Source organism: Monopterus albus, unplaced genomic scaffold (genome assembly GCF_001952655.1).
Source record: "Monopterus albus unplaced genomic scaffold, M_albus_1.0 scaffold38.1, whole genome shotgun sequence".
Lineage (NCBI taxonomy): Eukaryota > Metazoa > Chordata > Actinopteri > Synbranchiformes > Synbranchidae > Monopterus > Monopterus albus.
In genome coordinates this window covers 4,537,372-4,560,796 of record NW_018127918.1, presented here as the reverse complement: position 1 = coordinate 4,560,796, position 23,425 = coordinate 4,537,372, and the positions used below count along the sequence as shown (strand labels likewise).

General features: G+C 40.4%; 1 protein-coding gene and 1 non-coding gene across 7 annotated transcripts in view; one reads left to right on the top strand and one right to left on the bottom strand.

The window, feature by feature from the left end:
- Nucleotides 1-23,425, top strand: part of LOC109959263 (T-lymphoma invasion and metastasis-inducing protein 1-like) — a 54,812-nt gene that overhangs the window by 25,022 nt on the left and 6,365 nt on the right. For all 6 annotated transcript variants that reach the window (XM_020598488.1, XM_020598487.1, XM_020598491.1 and 3 more), the window contains exons 9-21: nt 838-1,023; nt 4,106-4,252; nt 4,620-4,694; nt 8,823-8,987; nt 9,380-9,484; nt 10,387-10,468; nt 10,735-10,821; nt 12,407-12,619; nt 13,871-14,004; nt 21,850-22,074; nt 22,418-22,486; nt 22,616-22,741; nt 23,094-23,202. In XM_020598488.1, coding sequence (XP_020454144.1) covers nt 838-1,023; nt 4,106-4,252; nt 4,620-4,694; nt 8,823-8,987; nt 9,380-9,484; nt 10,387-10,468; nt 10,735-10,821; nt 12,407-12,619; nt 13,871-14,004; nt 21,850-22,074; nt 22,418-22,486; nt 22,616-22,741; nt 23,094-23,202 — 1,723 coding nt within the window. The remainder of the gene's footprint in view (nt 1-837; nt 1,024-4,105; nt 4,253-4,619; nt 4,695-8,822; nt 8,988-9,379; nt 9,485-10,386; nt 10,469-10,734; nt 10,822-12,406; nt 12,620-13,870; nt 14,005-21,849; nt 22,075-22,417; nt 22,487-22,615; nt 22,742-23,093; nt 23,203-23,425) is intronic.
- Nucleotides 2,558-2,629, bottom strand: trnaw-cca (transfer RNA tryptophan (anticodon CCA)). The gene has a single exon. It is a non-coding gene; the product is annotated as a tRNA-Trp (tRNA).

Below are 23,425 nucleotides of genomic sequence, written 5' to 3'. Positions count from 1 at the left end.
CCATTCAAAGTTTGTTCACTTTGAATGGGACATGGTATATAGCTTTTGTCTTACTCCTTGCGTGTCTGGAGTTGCTGCTGAATGTTAAAGCAGCAATAAACATCGCAAGGGAGCTCAAGAATGCATTCACCAACAATGGGCCTCCATGTGTGAGCAGGCCTCAGTGTCTTTATATGTGTGCAACATTCGGTTGATTGTCAGTCAACAAAACAAATATTACATAAGAAGCGCCTGGAGGTGGTTCATCTCGGTCGCGCAGAAGACTTCCCATTTCTGAGCCAACTCTGGGATTGCCTGTTGTAGGATCAAAGCCTCAAACTTATTTTATCATTGACTTCTTTCAAGATAATTATCAGGGACCACATCTACAAAACGAGTTGACGTAAAAATACGGGCCTGGGATCTATGTTGAGTTAAAGATTCAGTGAATCAGCAGTTGCATTAATTTAAGATTAAGCCCTGAAACAAATAGGTGAAAGCAGGAACAATGCAAATTAAGCCTAGATTGTGTTTCACTGTGAGTGTGTGTCCCTGTATTCCACCTCCCACAATCCACCCCGTGATACATTGCACATAGCACAGCAGGTCGGCAACTGGTGGGGGTTGTGCTGGTGAGTCATACATCTCCACAGGGGCTTCAGCACTCCTACATCTCACGCTTCCTGAAATGACCGAATAACCATCTGACACAGAATGATTGTTTATGCACAGTTTGTTTTTAATTCTCTTTATTCCGTTGTGGCGTTTCTTGGTAGCCATTCCACAGATAAACCTGGATTTATTAAGTTTGTTTATGTTAAATATCCTTTTCACTGTTTTTATATTTGCCTCTTTTAGATCTTCTTGTGGGAGCAAAATTTGGAGCGGTTCCAGATGGATCTATTCCGCTGTCGGTGCTACCTGGCCAGTCTACAGGGTGGTGAGCCCCCCAACCCCAAACGCCTGCTGGGCTTTGCTTCCCGACCCACCAAGCTGGTCATGGGGCGACTGGGCATCTTCTCTGTTTCTTCCTTCCATGCACTGGTATGTTTACAAAAGCCCATGCACACACTTTTTTTAGTACCCATGTCTGTATTCCAACTGTTTCCACTACTCGCTGACATTTTACTTTTAAAACTAATCCTTAATCCAAAACTCAAAACTCAAAACTGTGTAGAGACCACATGTCTCTACACATTCCACTACTATTGCGTGAGAGGTTCCCAACTGCTGACCCTCAGTACCAGCCCAGCTTGGAGAGTGGGTGTGTTTATCTGGCAGTTGGAGTGAGTATCTATTCACATACACCTACTGAAAGACAAATGTGCAGACTAATAGACACCGCATATAGTTTTAGGTTAAAACAAATGATTAGGCATGTAGCAAGCAGAAAAGGGAACGCAAAATTTTAGCATTATAGTAATCCTCTACAGTTGTCTTGAAGTAGCTGTACCAAGTGTTCTTGTATTGAATGGTGACAGGTCCCAGGTTCAGGTATTACATTTTAAGCTACTACCTTTACCTTTACTCCTACTGACACTGGCTGTATCTTTGGCCTATTATTGTCTCTTTTAACCTTACAGTTCATGGGTATTTTACTCCTTGTAAGGTACCTACAGTATACTGTATACAAAGGTTAGGTGCACACCATCTATACACTGTCTTCATTCAGAACACTGTCTTCACACACTGTCCTGAAAACCTGAGACAAAACTGAAATAAGGCATTCTGCCAATCTGTTCATGTCTGCCGATGCTTGGCTGCTTTAGCCTGTGGCTAAAACCCAAGTCATTAGCTCACTGCTCTGCAGGGAGCTCATGTTGTCACTTTGAGCACAGAATGAAATGTACAGAATGAAACACAACTACAGATGGAATGACCTACATGCTGCTGTGTGTAACATGTATTCTCCGTCAAGTATCACCCGGGAAATGCCAAGCAGAGCAGAGAAAAAGAAACAATAATCACTTCATTTGGCCAAGCATGTTATGCACACAAGGAATTCGTCTTTGGTACAGAACTGAGACAGCCATCTGTAGCGCCAGCTCACACACACCGATGGTGGGGCAACTTGCAGTTCTTGCCCAGAGACATGCGGACTGCAGGCATTACGATGGCTCTACCTGAACCAGAGCCACCCGATAATTGTGATTAAAGTTAAGAGTCAAACTCAGATTAATTGAGTACCGTATTTTCCGCACTATAAGGCGCACCTAAAAGCCTTAAATTTTCTCAAAAATCGGCCGTGCGCCTAATAATCCGGTGCGTGTGCACTGAGTTCCAAAATTTGTAAAAATGTTGTGACAAGATTACCAACAAAAAGATCCAGCCCGACCACATCACCAACATGGACGAGGTCCCCCTCACTTTTGACATCCCCGTGCACCATACTGTGGAGAAAAAGGGGACCAGCACGGTATCAATACGCACCACGGGGCATGAGAAGTCGGCTTTCACTGTTGTTCTTGGTTACGTTTTAGCATGCGCCTTATGTATGGGTTAAGTACAGAAATAGACCCCGTAATTGAGACTGCGCCTTATAATCTGGTGCGCCTTATGGTGCGCAAAATACGGTCAATGACCTCGACGTGATTTGAACACGCAACCTTTTGATCTGGGGTCAGATGCGCTACCGTTGCGCCACGAGGTCATCTGTATATCACTGTAACCCAGTTTCATACAACAGGCCACTGGAATTTGCAAACACAGTACACGGCTGACGTCAGAGGATTATTGTGTTTTTTTTAGTGATTGGTGGATCAATATGAACTCTGCTAGTAAGTTACCATCCCTGAGGCACTTTCCCACAAATAGGCTTAACACTCTTTGCTCTGTAGCCCCCCACCATCCATTCCCTTCCTCCTACTGCCTACACCCTCACTTCCTTTGTCTGTCTGTCTCCCTCAGTTTCTCTCTCCACATTATTGTTCCCCTTGTTTCTTTTTTTTTACCCTTTCCTTCTCTCTTTCTCACCCCGTCTCTGTTCATTCTGCTTAATTATCCCTTATTCTTTCCCCCTTTTCTCCCAGATTTTACATTTTATTAATTGATTAGTCAAATACTGCTAATAATGAACACATTTTTGAAAAGTCATGTATTTGCAATATGCAAAGTACATATATTTTATGTTTTTATCTCTCTCTCTTTCTCTATTTATCTATCTATCTCTCTATCTATTAACAAATTAAATGAAAATGAAATACATTAACTGAATTAGAAACAGAACTTAATAAATGATGAAATACAAAACCATCAAAATTACCCAGTTCATCTTCCCTTTAGCAAATGTTTACTATCTTCTATTGCAGCCCTGTTTTTACTTTGACAAGGGAACATGTCAAATTTTTTTATTCCTTTATTTTCTATTGTAATTTAGGTATTCGTCAGGGTTGTTATCATCTATAACAAAAAGAGACATTGTACTAAAATGGGACAAAAAAAACGACCTCTCACAGCTTCTATAAGAAGAATCTTGATGACAAATTGACCTTTCAGGTTTGATGTGTGTGTGTATCTCATGAGTAATGACTGGTGAGGAGACCAGTAAGCACATACCAGCACTACAATATGTGCTAGTATGTACAGAGACAGTACATACTGTATTCAACGCATTGGTCAGTGGTATGATTTCTCCCTTCATCTAGCTGCTCCGCCGCTTTCCTTGCCAGCAGCCTCTTTCTTGAGCAGTTATGTACATATTGCATATATACATGGAGTAAATATACTTGAGACCTTTTTTGTATTAACGTCTTTCAAATATTTAATAAATACTGCATTTACTCTGAACCCGTTTGTTGGTAGCCAGTAATATGGGATGAATAACATGGTATCTTTTCTTAATATGCTTGTAAAATAAGTAAAGCTTAGTAATAGATATGGATAAGTGCAATGTAAGTGGATAAAGACTTGTTGAATCCTTACAGGAAAAACATAAAAGCACAGGGAAAACCATTTTCTTTTAATGTACAATATATGAACAATGTGAACTCCTCATATACTGTTTACTGTATACATTAGCATGTTGATTAATTTGTCTAATGTGGGTACATTGTCATCAGACTATGAAATTAAGGTTTCATTTCCCTTTCCATTCCATTCATATATTTTGTAATGGTCACTGTCACAGGTGTCGGCTCGTACACAAAGCAGCATCAGGAGCCCGAACCAGGCCATGCCTCGCACCCTGAGTAAACGACAGAGCCGCTTCTCTTCCCTCTGGGGGCTGGACACCACCTCTAAAAGGAAGACCAAGGGACATCCCTCCATTAAACAGGTCTCAGTAGTAACCCATGCATACTAAGCTTTTCACTGACTTCATAGTTTTTGGTGTTTTAAGTGGTAAATCTATAAGATAGTAAGAGTGTGAAGAAATAATGTATTGAACATTTGGAATTAGTTTGAAACTGCATTTTGGCGATGACCCAAGTTGACTACTAAGCACCATTTTATCTAGATGTTGACTTAAATGCAATGATGCAAGTGATCAGCAAAACTCATAATGCAAGATTGAAAGATGGATAAATATTGAGTGGTGCTGAGAGTTCCTTTTAGTTGTTGTCATAATAATTACATAACTGCTCTGTACTGTCTGTGATTTATTTGGCTGCAGCTTTGACGTGTGGTTCTCTTTGTGGTTGCAGGTGTTCGTCGATGGGATGGAGCCAGTGAGAAAGCCCTTGGAGCGCACTTTTGAAGACTCCGTCAGTGAGAAATCTGTAAGATAGTGCTCAGCCATCTTTACTAGACAAATGTACCAACATAGAAAAATGTTCATTTTCTATTAAGGACCACAATAGAATTGTATCAAGACAAATTCAATTAAAAAGTTATACTTGAAATTTGGGGAACATTGCTACTGACAGTTGATTGCACCTTAACTTTTTACTTCTAGTCCCTTGAATTAGGCCCATGAACATCTCAAGAAGGTTTCTCTTTGTCTTTTTTTTTATATTAAAATACATACAGTGGTGTGAAAAAGTGTTTGCCCCCTTACTGATTTCTTATCTTTTTGCATGTTTGTCACACTGTAATGTTTCAGATCGTCAAACAAATTTATATATTAGTCAAAGATAACACAAGTAAACACATCATGCAGTTTTTAAATGAAGGTTTTTATTATTAAGGGAAAACAAAATCCAAAACTATAGAGCCCTGTGTGAACAAGTGTTTGCCCCCCTGTCAAAACACTGGTTTATCGCACCTGAGTTCAATTTCTCTTGCCACACCTGTTCGCAATCAAGAAATCACTTAAATAGGACCTGCCTGACAAAGTGAAGTAGACCAAAAGATCCTCAAAAGCTAGACATCATGCCGAGATCCAAAGAAATTCAAAAACAAATGAGAAAGAGAATAATGGAGCTCTATCAGTCCGGAAAAGGTTATAAAGCCATTTCTAAAGCTTGGGGACTGCAGATTCATGGTTCCATTTATCACAGCAAGTCTTCCAGGGCCTGAAGCAGCAAAACAGCCCCAGACCATCCCACTACCACCACCATATTTTACTGTTGGTATGATGTTCTTTTTCTGAAATGCGGTGTTACTTTTACGCCACACATAATGGGACACACACCTTCCAAAAAGTTCAACTTTTGTCTCGTCTGTCCACAGAGTATTATCCCAAAAGTCTTGGGGATCATCAAGATGTTTTCTGGCAAAACTGAGACGAGCCTTTATGTTCTTTTTGCTCAGCAGTGGTTTTCGTCTTGGAACTCTGCCATGCAAACCATTTTTGCCCAGTCTCTTTCTTATGGTGGAGTCATGAACACTCAGCTTAACTGAGGCAAGTGAGGCCTGCAGTTCTTTGGATGTTGTTGTGGGGTCTTTTGTGACCTCTTGGATGAGTTGTCGCTGCGCTCTTGGGGTAATTTTGGTCGGCTGGCCACTCCTGGGAAGGTTCTCCACTGTTCCATGTTTTCGCCATTTGTGGATAATGGCTCTCACTGTGGTTCGCTGCAGTCCCAAAGCTTTAGAAATGGCTTTATAACCTTTTCCGGACTGATAGAGCTCCATTATTCTCTTTCTCATTTGTTTTTGAATTTCTTTGGATCTCGGCATGATGTCTAGCTTTTGAGGATCTTTTGGTCTACTTCACTTTGTCAGGCAGGTCCTATTTAAGTGATTTCTTGATTGCGAACAGGTGTGGCAAGAGAAATTGAACTCAGGTGCGATAAACCAGTGTTTTGACAGGGGGGCAAACACTTGTTCACACAGGGCTCTATAGTTTTGGATTTTGTTTTCCCTTAATAATAAAAACCTTCATTTAAAAACTGCATGATGTGTTTACTTGTGTTATCTTTGACTAATATATAAATTTGTTTGACGATCTGAAACATTACAGTGTGACAAACATGCAAAAAGATAAGAAATCAGTAAGGGGGCAAACACTTTTTCACACCACTGTACCTAATGGTTAGTGTAAGTTAAAGTGGGCTTACACTTAACTGTTTCCATTGTGGTCTTTGCCTGTCTGGCAGCCAAACCAGGATGACAAATACAGTAATAATCCTTTTAATGCTAAACATTAAGCTCCTCCTTACTTCCTTAATTTGGGATCTACTACAGAGCACCAGAGCTCATGGAGCTGCAGGCTAGTTCCTTGTCATTGTTTTCCTTTCTCATAAGCTACATAAAAATCACTGGGGCATTTGATGAACCTTTGTACTTGTATAATGTGTTACAGGCTTTCAAGACCCCAAGGCCAGGACCACTGCTAGATTTTCCATTTATTTGGTGCTCTGGTTTGTCATTTGGGGCAGTTATGTGGGAGAAGCACAAACTCCCTATACCTTTCTGCAACAGAGAGCACTTCTGGATCATTTTCAAGCTCCTGCTTTAATATTTTCAGCCATCCACTTCTCTCCTTAGTGAGGCATGGCTGGAGACATTTCCAGACTTATAAAACTTTAAAAGCTGCAGAACCAGATGATTCTAAAGTTTGTTTGTGGCAGATAATGTAGCTGTTCCACTTCTTTTGTCTGATAGATGATTTGCTTCACACGTTTCTGTAGAGCCAACTTGGAGTTGCTTTTGTCTTTTTTGTGGTACTGACATTATTCTTACTGTATTCTCCTTTAGTTTGTCAAAAGCCATTTTCAGATCAGTTTTGAGAGAGTCCCATTTCTTCTTTTTATTTCAGGTAGTTTTTATCAGCATCATAGCCTACCGACATGAAGGATTTTTCTGCCAGTTGATTCCGTCGAGACAAATTTGATCTTATATGTGTTCAGATCATTAGCTTTCTATTGTTTCAACAACTTATATAGACATTTACCTCCAAAGGACCTGGCAGTTTCACACATCTGCCCTAATGACCACATTTTAGACAGCTGAAAATAATGAATAATATGAATGAAATGAAAACTAGATTATTTAAGTTATCTTAGGAACGTAGGTTTTCAGTAGCACTGGTAAATAATACATTTATATGAACTGTGAGGAAAAATGTCTAGTCACTTAGGAGTTGTGCAGGGACAGGCGTGTTAGCTTAATATTTTATGCAACCACGTAGAAGTCAGCAGAGATGAAGGAAGAGCGAACACAGGCCTCTGTTTGTACTCAGCCAACTTTCCAGTACTAAGCCACTCTGACTGTGGAGGTCCCCAGTGGCACCATTGGAGACAGATTTTCCTCCACCCACACATAGCTTCAGCTGGATGAGTATGGAGTTAATGTAAAGTAATGCATACTGTAGAGAGCAAAACACCTGAAATGGAAATACTATATCAGTAACAAAAATGGTTTCGCTGAACATTTCTAGCAAGATTACTTCCAAATGCTTGCATCTATTGGCCTTGTTCCCGTTTTAATTCTCTGTTTATTCTGGGGAATCCTATTAATGGCAAAAATAAAGACCCCCGCCCCCCAGCACTGGCATCCTAGATAGGCCAGGAGGGGAGCCAGATGGTGCTGAGCAGGGCTGAGGAGTTTAGGGAGTTGGGGGTGGTACTAGTTATAGACCCCCAGGTCTGTTGTCTGTCTCAGAAAATGTATGTTTATATTCTGTTTTTGCCTATGAACATGTGTTTGTCTGTGCATGCAAAAATGTACTTTTACATATAGTTTACCCCCTCTGTTTCCTTCTCTCTTTCACTTTCTCTCTAGCCCACACATATAACCACACACAAGCACAGATTGTTAACTGTCAGCAGATTGTATGGCATGAATGAAAATTAGAGACAGAGATAATGGATTGATGTTCAGATGGAGGTGAAGGGGCACCAGAAGGAGCGGCAGTGATTAGTGGGGGGTGCAGTGGAGGAATGAAAAAAAATGTGCATGCTGTTACTTGATAGAAAGTGATAAGGTATCAGTGGCAGAGTGAGGTCAAATAAAAAGAGATGAGCATGAGATGAGAGAGGCTGACATGCCTGCCAGATTGTCAGAGGTCAGACTGATGGGCTTAAATGTTACAGACTATGCACACACACCAACACACAAAGATTCAAGCGCACACACGTCTGTAACACATATCCACTTGGAGACAAATGTATCATGAGGCTCTCATCAACACAAACAAATTAGATTTTGTAATCAGATCTCCTGCTGCTTTCGGGTCACCACTAGTTTCCATCATTTTACACTAATCAAGCAAATCAGGTTTATTTTGTGAGCAAGAACAGAAATAATGATGAATTAGGAGGATTACTCAATGATTTTAGCTGTCTACGTTGTGCTTAACAGATTTTTTTTTTCTGGACCTCATTGCTTCCCTTAGCAGAACCTCAACCAGCCCTGAAAGGTTTTCTTGAGAACATTATATTTATCATGGTTTGCTTTCCCCTGAACACCAAGGCTACTTAATGATGCATAAACCTTCTCTGTGTATGTGTGTGCTGCATTTTCAGAGAGAAGGGTCTGTGAAAAGTCTGCCTCAGCAGAACGTAGACAGCGACATCTGGGTTCCTGACTACTTGACTCCGTCCTGGGTGTGTCTGCCCAACAACCAGCCTGTCTTGGCTGTCATACAGCCTGGTGAGACAGCGCTGAAAGTCCTGAGCGCTGTTTGCAAGGTGGGCCATTATTGATAGCAGTACAAACATTATTACTGGAGACTCACATTGAGAATCCACACTAGGTTAGAATTTAATAACAGTGTTTAGAGCAGGGGTGGCCAATTCCAGTCCTCGAGGGCCACTGTCCCCTGTGGAAGATACCAATTCACTTTATCTTTCCTCACGCCACTTTAATCCAAGATGGTATCTTCCAGCTTCTGACTAACTGAACACACCTGAGCCAGGTAATCAGCAACAAGTCAGGCAGGGATAGCTGGAAAACAAGCAGGACAGCGGCCCTCAAGGACTGGAATTGGCCACCCCTGGTTTAGAGTGAGAAGAATGCTTAACATGTGCTTAATTTACATGTGTATTTTTCACTTAGTGTCCTCCTGTCTTGTTATCTACAGAACCATAAAATCGACCCATCCAGTCACTACCTGCGTTTAAAAGTATGTGCTGACAACCAGATGCTCCTCTATGTTCCCAAACTTGAAGAAGACATCTCTGAACTGGTGAGGAAGTACTGTGAAATTAGCTTGAAATGTAATGGAGAGAACATCCCAGTTTTGGAGTCTAGATTGTCACAAATGTTTTATTGCAATTTCAGATGAGGCACAATGTCCCATTTGGATTTTGTGGTCTTCACCGTATTATTAAATCATTTTTATTTTATCTCTGGCAGGTATTAATGCAAGCTTGTGCATGCTTTATGACTTGAATGTAGATTAGATTTGGAATGCATACAAAATTAAAAATAAGCACCATGGTATATGTTATAAATTATGCAAAATAGTATTCTGACTGCATTGTGTGCAGAACCGTGTTTGTGTCTGTGTACACAGTCAGCAATCACTCCTTTTCAAAAAGACCTCACTTCTGTATTATTCAGCTACTGCAAACCCCAAAATGAATTCTCTCTGAGATGGTGCTTTGTAGGTGATACACTGAATTCTGTGTCAAAGCACAGTCATTATAATACTTGTTCTTTTCCTCAAGAGCTCTATTATATCCTGCTTTGATCACTGGCTCATTTCACCCTCTTTCATCCTTAGTCTAAGATATTACGTTATTATTTCTCAACAGTGGAAGCACATTACACACTGCAGACTTCTCTTCTTGTTTTGGCTTCTTGGCTTCGTGCACACAGCTGTGTCTATATTCTCCCCCGCTGTGAGATCAAACCCTTGTCTGTGCACCCATTCACTTTACAGACATGACCTGGATTTTGATCCCACAACCTTCACATGCAAGTGCTCTGTTAAGGAGGCTGACTAATACAGTACATGAATCTATCCATTCTTTACTGAGAGAAATAACATGACTTTGTCCTTCTGCATCGAAAAACACCATCCATATTTTTGCAGTTACTCTAAACCTTGTGTGTATGTATGTGCGTGTGTGTGTATGTTTTCAGCTTTATAAAGAGATTGAGATTTGCCCCAAAGCTACTGAGGTGATCCAGCTTGACAAAGCTGAGTCCAGCACCATCGGATATGGTATGCTTGTCTCTGACGACAAACCTTTCTGAACTAGATAGGCTAAGTTCCTGTCATACTCTTAAATTCTATATTAAATTGATTGTGTAATGTGTTTCATTGAGCCATGCTTTGTTACTGACTTAAGTTAGTGTTAGTGCATTTTGTCTAAAGTGGATCTAATAGCTTTTTCGTTATGCTGTGCACACTGTCAAATTGAGATGTTTCAGAGGATTAAATAATGAATGACTGAAACTCTTTTTGTGTATGATTATTTATGTGTGTAGGTTTTTCTGTGGCAGTTACAGATGAAGATGGGGTGCAGCAGCTCCATATTACTGAAGTAAAAACAGGAGGACTGGCCTCAGCTAAAGGTACACTATCACACATGTTGGTGAGGAAACACATACTAAATCATTGTGTTAATATTGCATGACAGCAAAACTTTGATCTATGAAAAAAAAGAGAGAGTGCAAAGAGCTTTGAATCAGTGGGTTTTTTTTTTTTTTCTGAGATCAAAAAAGAAAACCAGCATTCCTTTGTCTGCATCTAACAGCTGCATCTGACAGCCTGGGTCTGGAGATCAACTCCCATTCAATGGTCCCTGTCTCTTGACAAAGCCAGAGAGACCTAATGGATTTGAGAAACACACTGTCGCTCTGTAGATACAACACCAATGTATAGAAAATAATATGCCTCACCACTGTGCCCCAGGGGTCACACCAAAGTTACTCAAGTGTGAGATTGTGTCTTTCAGTGCACTAGCAATCTAAAAGCTGCTAGCTTAGCAGGCTGTGCATGCAGCGGTACTCACTCTCTACTTCCACAGGCAGTCTTGATTCTTGAATCACTGTATTTTGCTGAATCACAGAATTAAGTATGTCAGCCATGACATTAATAGGTCCATGTGCATGCCAGGATAAGCCTTTGTGTATGTGCACAGTGTCAGAGTGCAGAGAATGAATAGGGAGTAAAAGAAACTGCACTTAAATTGCTGCAGGGTGCAGAAACCAGACCAGCACTGGAAAAGGAGCCCCAAAGGCTCCTTATTTCTCTATCTCTATCCCTCTGTCTCTTTCTTGCTGTAATTTCTGTCCCCCCAAAACCCTCCAGAAGAACACACACACAGACACAGACACATACAGCAACACACACAAATAAGCACACATAGTTGTATATGGCCAGAGGGGTTATCTCTCCCTGCCCAATAAAGACTCTGCTACAGCTAACATTTCACATCCCAGACAACTAGGTCATTACTTAGAGCTAAATGTGTGCCCTTTATGTCTGCTGTATATATTTAACTGTGTGCGTGCCTGCATATGTCTGTTTATAACAGTATTCTGTGCATTATGAAAGCCATATCACAGACTACCTGCTGTTTCTCAGTGATATAAAATAATACTGGAGTCAGGAGGAAGGATAACAAGCAAATCTGTGCTGATGTGGGGCCGAAAGCTTTTGTCTTAGTTAATTCTGCAGTCAGGGAAGGTGAGACCAGTGTCTGGTTTCCAGCTGTCACAAGCAGTCAGGTTTATTGGGTGATGCTGGCTTCTAATTGGTTGGCTGATTGAGTGCTAATTCTCAATTAACAGAGCTGGTCACAGGTGGTCCAGGGGAAACCTTCAAACTGAAGAGGTTCTCTAGTGAAGAACTATATACATACAGGGCAGGACTAAAGCACTGCATCCTCCTTAAACCAAATGAATCTCATTAGATCAGTATTCGCCTCAAGCAAAGAGGCACTGCATGTAATTTGAACACATTAAAGTACCAGCATATCATTAAAGTATGGCACTAAAGTGTTTTTTGTCTAGATAATTTGGATACATTAACACTGGAAACTTAATGTTGCTTTAATTACAGTGTCATTTTTACAAAGCCACTTTTAAGGGCGACTCATTTAAGGAGCTACCTGTACAAGATAAATGTTACATTCTCACTTTCATTCTCTACCAGGTTTGAAAACGGGGGATGAGATCCTGTTTCTCAATGGCAAACATGCATCTACACTCCAAATGGATGATATGAGGGCTGCATTTATAAACCAAGCTTTGACCTTGAGCATTAGCACCCTGCCCCAGCTGGACCCCCGGGTACTGTGCTCCCTTCCACCCCGGCGCTCGGACGGGGAGCATGACCTAGCCACAGACATCTTCTCTCAGAGCCAGGGTAAAGCTTCCTGTTGTATGTTATTTAATTTTGAATAAAGGCAAGTTATATTACACTGTATACAAACAGTGTTCTCTTGTGATAAATTTAATGAGCTTCTTTTTTAGGTTTAAATTATAACTTGGATTCAATTAGGTAGAAATGAGGAGGTCAAAAGTGAGGAAGAAACTTGATTTTTATGCATTTGATTTGTAACTTACACCAGTATTGACACGTGTTCAGCAATTAGCTCAGTTAAAGTTTTAAAGTACTCCATGGTGTTATGCAAAATGTGCTTTTAAAATGAGGTAAAATGAGATTATTGATGAGGGAGTTTAATCAGTTGGCTCTTTAAAAAAAGAAAAAACAAATGCACTTTAGATCAAGGAATCTGGATTGCACAGTCCTCCTCTTTGTCCTTTTAATTTCAAACTTCTTTCAAAACAAGAAAAATGAAGATTTTTTGAAGCTCCAACTTTGTGTGGCGAACTAAGCAGAATCCAGGTGGGGAAATGTCTTTTTAATCAGAGGGTGAAAAGGACGATCTGCTAATTATGCATGGATGCTGTCTGATAACTAACCTGCAGGCAGCCGCCAGCTTTCCTATGACCTGCTCTTTTTGTCTGTGCAAGGGCACCACTTGTATTCTTTATAAACTGGGGCTTACAGTGCACAAGCTGACAAGCTGGCATTGTTTATACAGGGACTCAGAGTAGTATGAATATTAATATGAATCCTTCAGCGGTGTGGGGCTGTCACTGTGTAGAATAGGCCATATGGAAAGGGTCAGAGAGGAAATAAAAACACTCCAGTGGACAGGTGGAGGTTATCGATGATAGGCTCAAGAGGAGACAAATGAACACAAGAGCTCTTCAACACAGAAGAGACATTATACTGGAAGTTACTATGGATAAGGTTGGAATAAGAACCAGTGTGATCATACAGTTATATCATAAAAATACTAAGGATGCTACATTATTTTGTTTGTCATGCTGAACTGTAGAGAAAGCAGCGTCTAACAGAGTGGGGATACCTACTAACCATTTACTTTTTCAACAGGCAAGTGTACTGTGCATAAATCCACAGGAAACATCTGAACTCCATTAAAGGGGGAATTGTGGACTAAGTGAATCAAATAAATGAGAGCAGGTTGTTGATTTTACAAAAGAGGCTGTAACAAATTATTAGGAAGAAGTTCCTATTATTTAACTACACTCAGCATATGCTGTAAGTTCACCTGCTCTTTTGTGAACTCTGTCCTTCTGTCTATAGAGGACATCCTGGATGAGGTGTCAGGGTTGACAGTGGAGAGCCCAAGTGAGACTTTGGAAGAAGGACCTCGACTGACCCTGCAGAGCAAAGCAAATCATCAGGAAGACAAAGTCTGCAAGGGCACTGGACATAAGGTATGATATGACATGCAAAGACATAACTTTGGTATGTATAGACACTAAGCCAAACACACACACAGGCACTTTCATGCAACAGAAAAGGAGATTAACAGTCGGGTTGTACAAAGGTCAGAGTATCATACCCACCATGTTGTTGCAGACCAACAACTTTGGTCTCAGTTTGCATGTGTGTATTTGGGATTTTGAATGCTGCACTGTTGTGTTGCTTTCAGTCTGCTGAATTATGTGTGTGTGTGTATGCGTGTGGCCTGGTATTACTCATGTTATAGGGACTTGATGTCCTTATGGAGACAAAAGAAAGTCCTCAAATTATTACACTTTAGTGTAATGGCTTGGTTTAAGATAAGAGTGAGGTTAGGTGTTAGGCAAGTAGTGGTTATGGTTAAGGCAAAGGTAAGTCTCTAGGAAATTATTGTTAATGTAATGTCCCCTGGAGTGATGGAAACATAATGTATGTGTGTGTTTTACCGTCATTTTAGATCTCAGATCTGTACAGCATAAAAAGAAAACAGTGAGGTAACTGCACAGGCCAACATGTTCTGATGTATGTTTGAACAAACACTTAAAGTCCACGTTTTTATGATTATAGAAACCTTCTGGCAGGTCTTAAATGTTTCTGTCAGGTGTTTTTTTTTTTTTCTTTCTCTGTCAGCATAGCATATAGCCAAAAAGTCAAAAGCAATATAATGAAAAGCTGGGATGTGTTCAGAGGCTTTTTAGATAGCCTGTTTCACCCCCACATAATTGTTTTGAAGTTTCTTTTTTATAAATTCAGGTTCAACTTGATGGTAAATGTGATTGTTGTTTGTGGTGGGTTCAGTAGTTATTATGTCAGCATGTCAGTCCTAGCACATGGACAGATGTGTGTGTACAGAATATCCTGAATGTGTGAGTGCTCTGGAGCACAGAGATGGAGACAGACAGGTGAGTGAAAGAGTGAGTGAACAGCATCACTTTCTAATTACGATTATGTCTGGTCTGATCAGGGTCGGCACACTGATTGCTGGAACGCGTCGTGTGCCAGCTAGTCTCCCCTGGATACGGCTGTCACTTCCATTACCATGGTGATGTCAGATAACCAGTCAGCACCAGAAACATTTTCTGTAACTCTCTTTTGATAGCCAGACATGAAGAAGCGATAAGGAAAGGAAAGGGATTGTGCTGTGTGTTCTCACTTGGATATGTTGTCAGTGAGCTTCAGTCTCAAGGGAGAATTAAGCTCCAGCCTAGACTCAGCCCTGGTGGACAGCGGTGGGTCTGTGACTCCAATGTGCCATCATCAGCTGGGAGCAAAGTATGAGAAGATGAGAGAAGTAGCGACAGATCTGGTTGCCAGGATGTCTGGATAGGGATGAGAGGCCTGCTTAAGTCTTTTTCAGTGCACTTGATGTGTTGATGTGGTTAAAACATCCAGCCATTCTAAACTTAAAGACTTTGCTATTTTAACCTCATAGCGATGTAATATGCAAAAGAAAATCCATTAAAATTTATTCTAACAGAGCGCAAAACAAAATACAGCGTACAGTCTTTACATAGTACTTTACTAAAGTTTTGGGGTTTAGTTGTTTTAATGTTTAAAAGTTGATGGTGTGTAATGACTTTACAGAGTGTTTGAGGCAATTGTGTGTAACACCTCAGTAGCATTAAGTGAGGGGGATAACTCTATATGGAATTTAAGTAAAAACAGATTTCAAGTCTTCAGTCAGCACAAAATGAAGGTTGGTTAAGATCCCTTTGGAGACACAATAATGAGAATATTGTTTATCTGAGGTTGGCTTTACATAATTATAGAAGGTAAAATAATGCCCTGCAAGCAAGGCAATCCAGGGAAAAAGAGGAGCTCTGGAAGTCTCTGATCCTCATCTCACCTTTCAGTCTGTCACCTTCTGTTTCAGTCTGACATGTGCTGCATGATTTCTGCCCTGACTTCCATCTGCTGCCTCCTTTACTCATCCTCCATTTTCTCTGCTTTTAAAGAGGTACTATCATATACTTTATCTCCATAATTCAAAGCAAAGATGTGAGCATGTCCTGTCTCAGACATGACAGATCCCGTCTGCCTATCTGCCATCCTTTGTGTGAATGCTTCTTTTGTTGCCTGTGCTTCCAGTTTCCTTCTGACTTCCTGTCCTTCTTCACCTTCCCTCCTCACTAAACCCCTGCTGTTCATGATCATAAACAACATGGGGCTGCTGTTGGCTCTCAAACAGCTCAGCTCCCTTAGTTTTACAGTGGGGAGGGAGCTCTGACCTCAGCATGAAGCACTTGGAAGCTTCCTCTGTCAACAAAGACAGTCCAAACTTGCCACAGAATCCCCGGAAACTCCCAGAATCATTCATTGTCGTTTGCTCTTTTTTGTCTTCATGTTGATTACTCTTTTGTTTTCCTGCTGTCCTCTTTTGAAAAACACTGAAGTGCTGAGCATTGCATCTCTTCATTTCACCCAGTGCCTGCAGTCACACGGTAGCAAGACCGAGGAAAAACAGGCAAAGTGGGACAATTTTAATTATCCCCACATTCTAATTACTTCACTCTCCACAGTGTCTCACATCATTTAGTGGAGATAAATGAGTGTCTAGATAGCTGGAGGAAACAAGGAGATTCATTATTTTAGACAAAGCACGGAGCCACCTCCTCAATTTGATAAACTAACCAGAGAATAAAATGGTGATTGCATTGGATAAGAGTGATAAAAGAGATGACGGTGATTGCTAGTGTTCTCCATGGCATAGTCAGCTTTACTTAGAAGTGCTGGTTATAATTTACACACTTCTTCCATTCTGGCTTTGTGGCAGGTGAAGTGGAAAATAAATAAATTGAAAGATGGGGGACAGTTTTAATCAAGCTTTGTTTTGATTGACTCCTAGTGGTAATAAATAAATAAGGTTTAATAAATGCTTGCATGCAGTGAGTTTAATGTTGTTACTCATGACTAAAAATCCACAGCATCAGTGCTGTATGGCTTTAGCCTTAAAATAATATTCTTTAAATCTTCCTTTCATTTCTCTCCTGTCACCGTCCTCTAATCAGGCCTTTGTCTGACTTGCTGCTGTTGTTTCACAGTCCTCCACTGGAGGGAGCTCTGTGCTGATTCATTAAGACTGAATGACAACAATAGTGTTTCTAACACTGAATCAATCTGCTGCAAAATGAAGAAGGATTATCAGTCCTGACTGGATTATTTCAGTTTTTAACTATTTATAGATTTGATTCCTTATAATACAGTCTATAATTGAAATGTACAGGACTGGGTTTTTTGTTCTATTATTGATGCTGAAGAAAGGAAAAAGCCTTCCACTTAACTCTCGCTTCTTCCTCATAGGAAGAAGAAATTTGCAATCCACAAATCAAGTGCTTCAGAGGTTCGATGTTCACATGTATATTTGTGAAGACTCATGTCATGACATGATGGTCTTTTCACCTCAGATTAAGTGATTTAAAGCCTCTCTCTGTGTTGTGCCGTGTATCCCATCATTCCTCACTGGGATTTATGGATTTGCCTGTTCCCTGATTTCACATAAAAGTGAACTTTAAGACTCTCCCTTCCCTTTTCTTCCCTCTTTTTGTGTTCGCTGACAGTTTTCTCTGAAAAACAATGTCCAAGGTGAGATGAGTTATGAATATGTTTTATCAAAATTACTGTAGTTCTATTTAATCATACGTCATACATGTCAAAATGCTATAAGCAGAGTGGTTATGCCAAGTGTGTGGATATGTGTAATCTCTGTTTATCCAGGCTCTCACTGTGCATGGTTTCAGCTGGCGGGTGCATATGAGAGCAGGTTGGAGCTTGCCTCCACGCTCCTCCCTCATGCTGCACCTCTCTCCCTCTCTGTTCCGGAGGGCGGGTTGGGATGTAGTACATTTTGTAAAAAGATGAAGATTTGTCTCTGTGGTTGGAGAATGCATGCATTGGGCTTATCTGAGAAAAGGTACTGCTTCCTGAGCTCTCTTTGTTTACTTTCTGACTGCTTCTCATTGTTTGTTTATATATTATTTCCTAAGCTGTTGCTGGTTTCACATGTCTGAGGTCAAAGATTTGTGTATTGCGTGTGAGCACAGTAGGTCAGTGGGTGTACACATATATAACTTTGTACTGATTTACATCATTGGATTTAACAAAAAATTGTTTCTTTTTACACAAACATCTTTAAGATCAATTTATTTTAGATTTAAGATTTTAATCATAATTAGTATTCATGCCTGAGGGAGGACGATCCTCAGCCTTTTCTTTAAATTCAGCTTCCATAACACTTTTTTTCTTATCACCACTCTCAGATCAACAAAACAGTTTAAGGCATTAGGGCATGATGTTATTCCTTAAAGTAACTCGTGTTTCTCAGGAATGACTAGTGTGCAGAAAGTGTGCTATTATAAGCCATCACTTCACTGACAAAGGAGTGTGAATTTCAAATTTTAGACTGAAGCAATTATTTGAAATTTCAGCAAATATTGGTTAAAATTTACTTCAAGCTACTTTGACTATCAGAATCATCAGTGCATTTTTTATTTTACTTGCTCCTTTTGATCATGTAATCTTTATGGAACTGAATTGTACTGCACTGTTAGTACACCGTGTCAATGACATGAATATGAGCTAAAATACATATTTACCAAGGCTGTTGACCTTGTCAGTCGTAGTGACAGAGGTCTCTGAGCTGTGATGAAAAAGAGGAATAGACAGAGTGAGAGACAGCGAGAACAAAGCCAGATGTCTGTTGTCTTTTTCTGCTGAAGTGTTTGGCTCTCACCACCCATAGCTTCCTTCCTCCTTTCTCCACCCCTCTTTTCTTTCATGAGGATGTGATGCTTGATCTTGCTATCTAATGTTGTATTCTACGTGGCTGTGGTGCTCAAATACCTGGACAGAAGAGAGAGAGAGAATCAAGCACAGACAGAGAGAGAAAAAGAGGGAGTATAAACAGGGAGACGACTGGAGGAGTATCTAGAGGCAGTCAGGAGACCGAGAAAGACACTGATAGATTCTGTAGAGGTGTACCATTTGGCTGGACAAGTTCCACCTCCATACATCCTGCACAGTGAGTGTATCAGTGGATTAAGGTAAAAACAAAGACTTCTGACTCTGAGTGGCACAAAGGAATGGAAGCTACCTGCACTAGAAAAGCTGGATCAGAAAAGGGACTCCTGACTTCTCAGTGAACTCTGCTTGACCTGCTGACATATCAGCCTTTAAGAGAAGCAGCAACGCTAAACACTCGACTGAATCCATCTACATGTTACAGCTGGTAAGCAGTGTGCGTCTGCACACGCACAATGGCATTTGTTGGATTTGTGTGAATTTGGTCCTGCAGAGGTCAGTGATTATGTCACCATAGCAGCAAGGTTCAATTCCCGGTGGAGCAATACATTTATATAAGCTTTCTGTCTGATTACACATTGTGATGAGATTAACCACAGTGTTCAGATCCCACTGTGTCATCCTATTTATATGTCAGTAGAATAGGAAAAAAAACACCAAACACTACTTATTAACCAGGCTCCCTTGCACTGTAGGATGCAATGCTGCAAAAAACAACAAGAGCCACCTGCCAACTGTCATATATTATATGACACAATTGACTGAACGGATGACCAGAACACTGCTAATCTTGATTATTAGCCTCTAAATATAAAAAAAAAATCTAATTCCTGACATCATTTTGTTGCCTGAGACTATGTTGCCCACATACCAAGAAGTCAGCCACCCTTCTCCAGCCCATCCATTTATCTCTATCTCCTGCTGTCATCTCTCTCTGTTGCAACTCCATCTGTCACAGTCCTCTGGCTGTCAAAGACAAGACCTTGCTTCCTAAAAGACAAGACTCCCAGTGGTGTCGCTCTGTTTTGTGTATTCAGCATTTTCATTCCATATATTTAAATATTAATCACAAAGCCAATACATCATCTCAGCTCTGTGTCCAGTTTGGGGAGTTTTAAATTGTTGGCAATGCAGATACTTTTTTAGATGTAAGTGATGCTCCCACTCCAGTGCAAATGACTGACATGAGCAAGAACTGAATCCAACAGGGCAGGCTAGGCTGTATTATTATTATTATTATTATTTTCACTTGCGTATGATTATTTTATCGTGTTGTAGCTGTGGTTTTCTTTAAGTCACTGAAGGAGCTCATCTTAATTTAATACAAAGAATATTCCGTATCAGCATGTCTGTTGTGTGTGTGTGTGTGTGTGTACAGCAGTGCCGTGAAAGCGTTTTGAATACCACAATGGGAAACCGGGTTTGTCATTGCTGCAGCCCAGCAGGAGACAAACCCTGGAATCAGCAAAGACAAGTCGTCAGCTGGTCTGTATATGTCAGATACTTGGTAGAAACACATAAGCAGGTGCAATGTTAAAGTTAAAGAACATTTTCATTGACTCCATACACACGGATGAAAGGCGTTTGTGTGACATACAGTACTTTTGCAGATGTACTCATATGACTAACTCTCCCAACCGCAGGGTTGAATTAGAACCATTAATCCCATCAAACTCAACAACGCCTGGAAATTTGGTCGCTCCTGATTTGCATTTTTTGCAGAAGCAGGTTTTGGCTTGCATCACTTGATCAGCTGTCCCCAGAGTTCCCCTGCAACAACTCACTCTGTCTAGCTGTGCTACTTTGCTTGTTCTTGCTATAGAGTATAAAATATCTGATAAGAAATAAAAAAAACATCTGCCTTATTTCTGTAAATGTTTATTTTATGAATATCAGTGGCATTTACCTCTCTTGCAGTTAGTGTTTGTGTGGGCTGAGCTCCTTCATCCACTTACATTCCAAGGAGAATTATTTTCTAATTTGTCTTTTTGATAACATTTTTTTAACCTACATTAATTTAACCTAATTTACCATAAATGTAACTCAGTGCTATTGCTATTGTGCTGCTTTGTAACATGTAACTGACTCTTGCTCAACAGACCTTGTGGTTCTAGCATCAGCCTGCCTGGTCCACAAACAATTACATCAAACCACAGATTCACCAGAATGTAACACCAGAAATAACAGCATTTTTGTTCACTGCAAATAAATTATTATGTTGTATTTGCAGACACTGGAAAGATTAACAATAGTTTTTAGAACTGTAGGAATAAGTATAGCTGTATTACTCACAGTACATTTCAGATTTGTGTTAACACACCCAGCCTCTGACTTTTTAAATGACTCTTTTATCACTGTCTCTCTGTTTTTCTGCCTCTGGTGCCTACGCACTGTTGCGCTCACCATCACAGCCATAAAACTGTGAATGAAAAGTGGACAGAAGCTCTTGATACTAACATTTCTGTGTTGGCTGCACTATGTAATTCTTCAGCTGCTGTTGCACATCAAGAAGATGCACCTGAGCTTTTTCCAGAAGCTGTTGAGTCTCTCTTTGTTTTTTTATGAAACTTGTAATCTTTGCCAATTTAGTTTTTTAAAGGTAGTGGTGTAATCAGCTAATATTGGTCTGTACTGCCAGACGGAGGTGGAGGGGAAGAGTGCCCCCTTAACATGAAGCCGACTTCCTTTCTGCTCTGGCAGGTCTGCTCATGCTTGGTATTTTTGATACCAGGGATGTAGGTGGGTGTTGTTATGACAGGTTTTGCAAGAATGTGCATATTTTCCAGTTTGTATGGAATGTACTGTATCTGTGTGTGAGCAAAGAAAAAAAATAGGTGTATCACTCATGACATCCTGGTTTTGTATTTTAGTCATGTACACAAGCCTATGTTCAATGATTTTTCTTTTTCTTTTTGTGGAGGAGCTTCTGTCATATCGCCCATTACTTTTATAGTATCTCTTAGAAGATTCATACCAGAAATGCACTGGCATTATTTTTTTCTTTGTCTGTTTCCGAACAGAGCACAGAGCAGGTCACTGCTTTCTGCCGCAGTCTCCATGACATGAATTCCCTGGAGTGCCCTATGTCGTCGTCCTCATCGTCATCTTCATCATCCCTCTCTCCGAGTCCTGTTGCAGCTTTACCACCCACAGCAGGAACTGCCACCCAAAGACAGCTCTCGCACGCTGACAAACTCCGCAAGGTCATCAATGAACTAGTGGAAACAGAGAAGACTTACGTCAATGTGAGTATGAGCTGTCTGGAATGCTTGACTGTTTTAGACAATCTTGACTGCATAAATTAACGCCTATTGAGTCAGTCATTCACATTTGTATCTGTTTTATAATGATAATAGACAAAGGTACACTCAGGTATTGTTGTTGGAGTGTCATAATTATTGTAATAGCTATATGCAGGATGTTGACATACTTTTCATGTCACGGTGGGATATGTTCATGCCCATGCAAACTGATTTCCTTCTATTATTTAAATTTATCAGTAATGGTGCCACACTATCAAGAAATGTTGTGCCTTATTCCTCCTTGAATATTTAGTTTTCACATTCCCTTCCTTTTCACCTTTTCCAGGACCTGGGTTGCTTAATAAAGTGCTATTTGACACCTCTGCAGAAAGAAAGCTTCCTTACACAGGATGAGGTACGTCCTACCTGTGCTATATACCTCAATAAAAAACTCATTATTTACAACAGAATTATCATAAACACACATAACATAACTAATAGATACATAAATAATAGCAGTCTGAATGATACTCTGTTGTTGTAGCTGGACGTCTTGTTCGGTAACCTCAGGGAGATGGTGGAGTTCCAGGTGGAGTTTCTCCGAACACTGGAAGATGGAACCAGGCTGGTGCCAGATCTTGACAAACTGGAAAGGGTAGAGCAGTTTAAGGTGAGAGAAGGTCAATCTCTTTAACTCCATGCATGATTTAGTTTTAAATCCTCTAGTAGCTGTCTCATTTTAGGATTACTTCCACTACATGCAGCTATTTAAAAATTATATATGGTGTTATTGCAGTTGAACAGGCATGTTTGCCCTGGCTCATTTTGGCCAGGGTCAGCAGTGCAAATAATGAATTTGGTTGTATTTACTTTTTTCTAACTGCTGTGGCCACCCACTTTCACCCACAGATCAAATCCAACTGAGAGACCTGCCTCAAGTAGTACTCGATAAACTTGTTCCCCTGATTAAAATCCAAAATACTTAGAATGTGATGACATGACATGCTTATCTGTTTCCACAGAAAGTGCTTTTCTCCGTGGGTGGTTCATTCCTGCATTATGCTGATCACTTCAAAATCTACAGTGCCTTCTGTGCCAGTCACACCAAGGTCCCAAAGGTCCTGGCTAAAGGTAAAAACATTTGGACTGGCATTGATCATTTCCCTGTAGCATCACTGCCATGTGATAGTTAACAGGCAAGTATAGCAGAGAAAGCTTGTTATTTTAGTCGCATGCCAGGCAGCACAGATGACTAGCTGCAACTAGTATTTTCATATGAGGCATAAACTTGAGACTGAGAGTGTGTGTGATCATCCTGTCCAGGCACATTTGAAAGTATAGCTTCTGCCCCTTG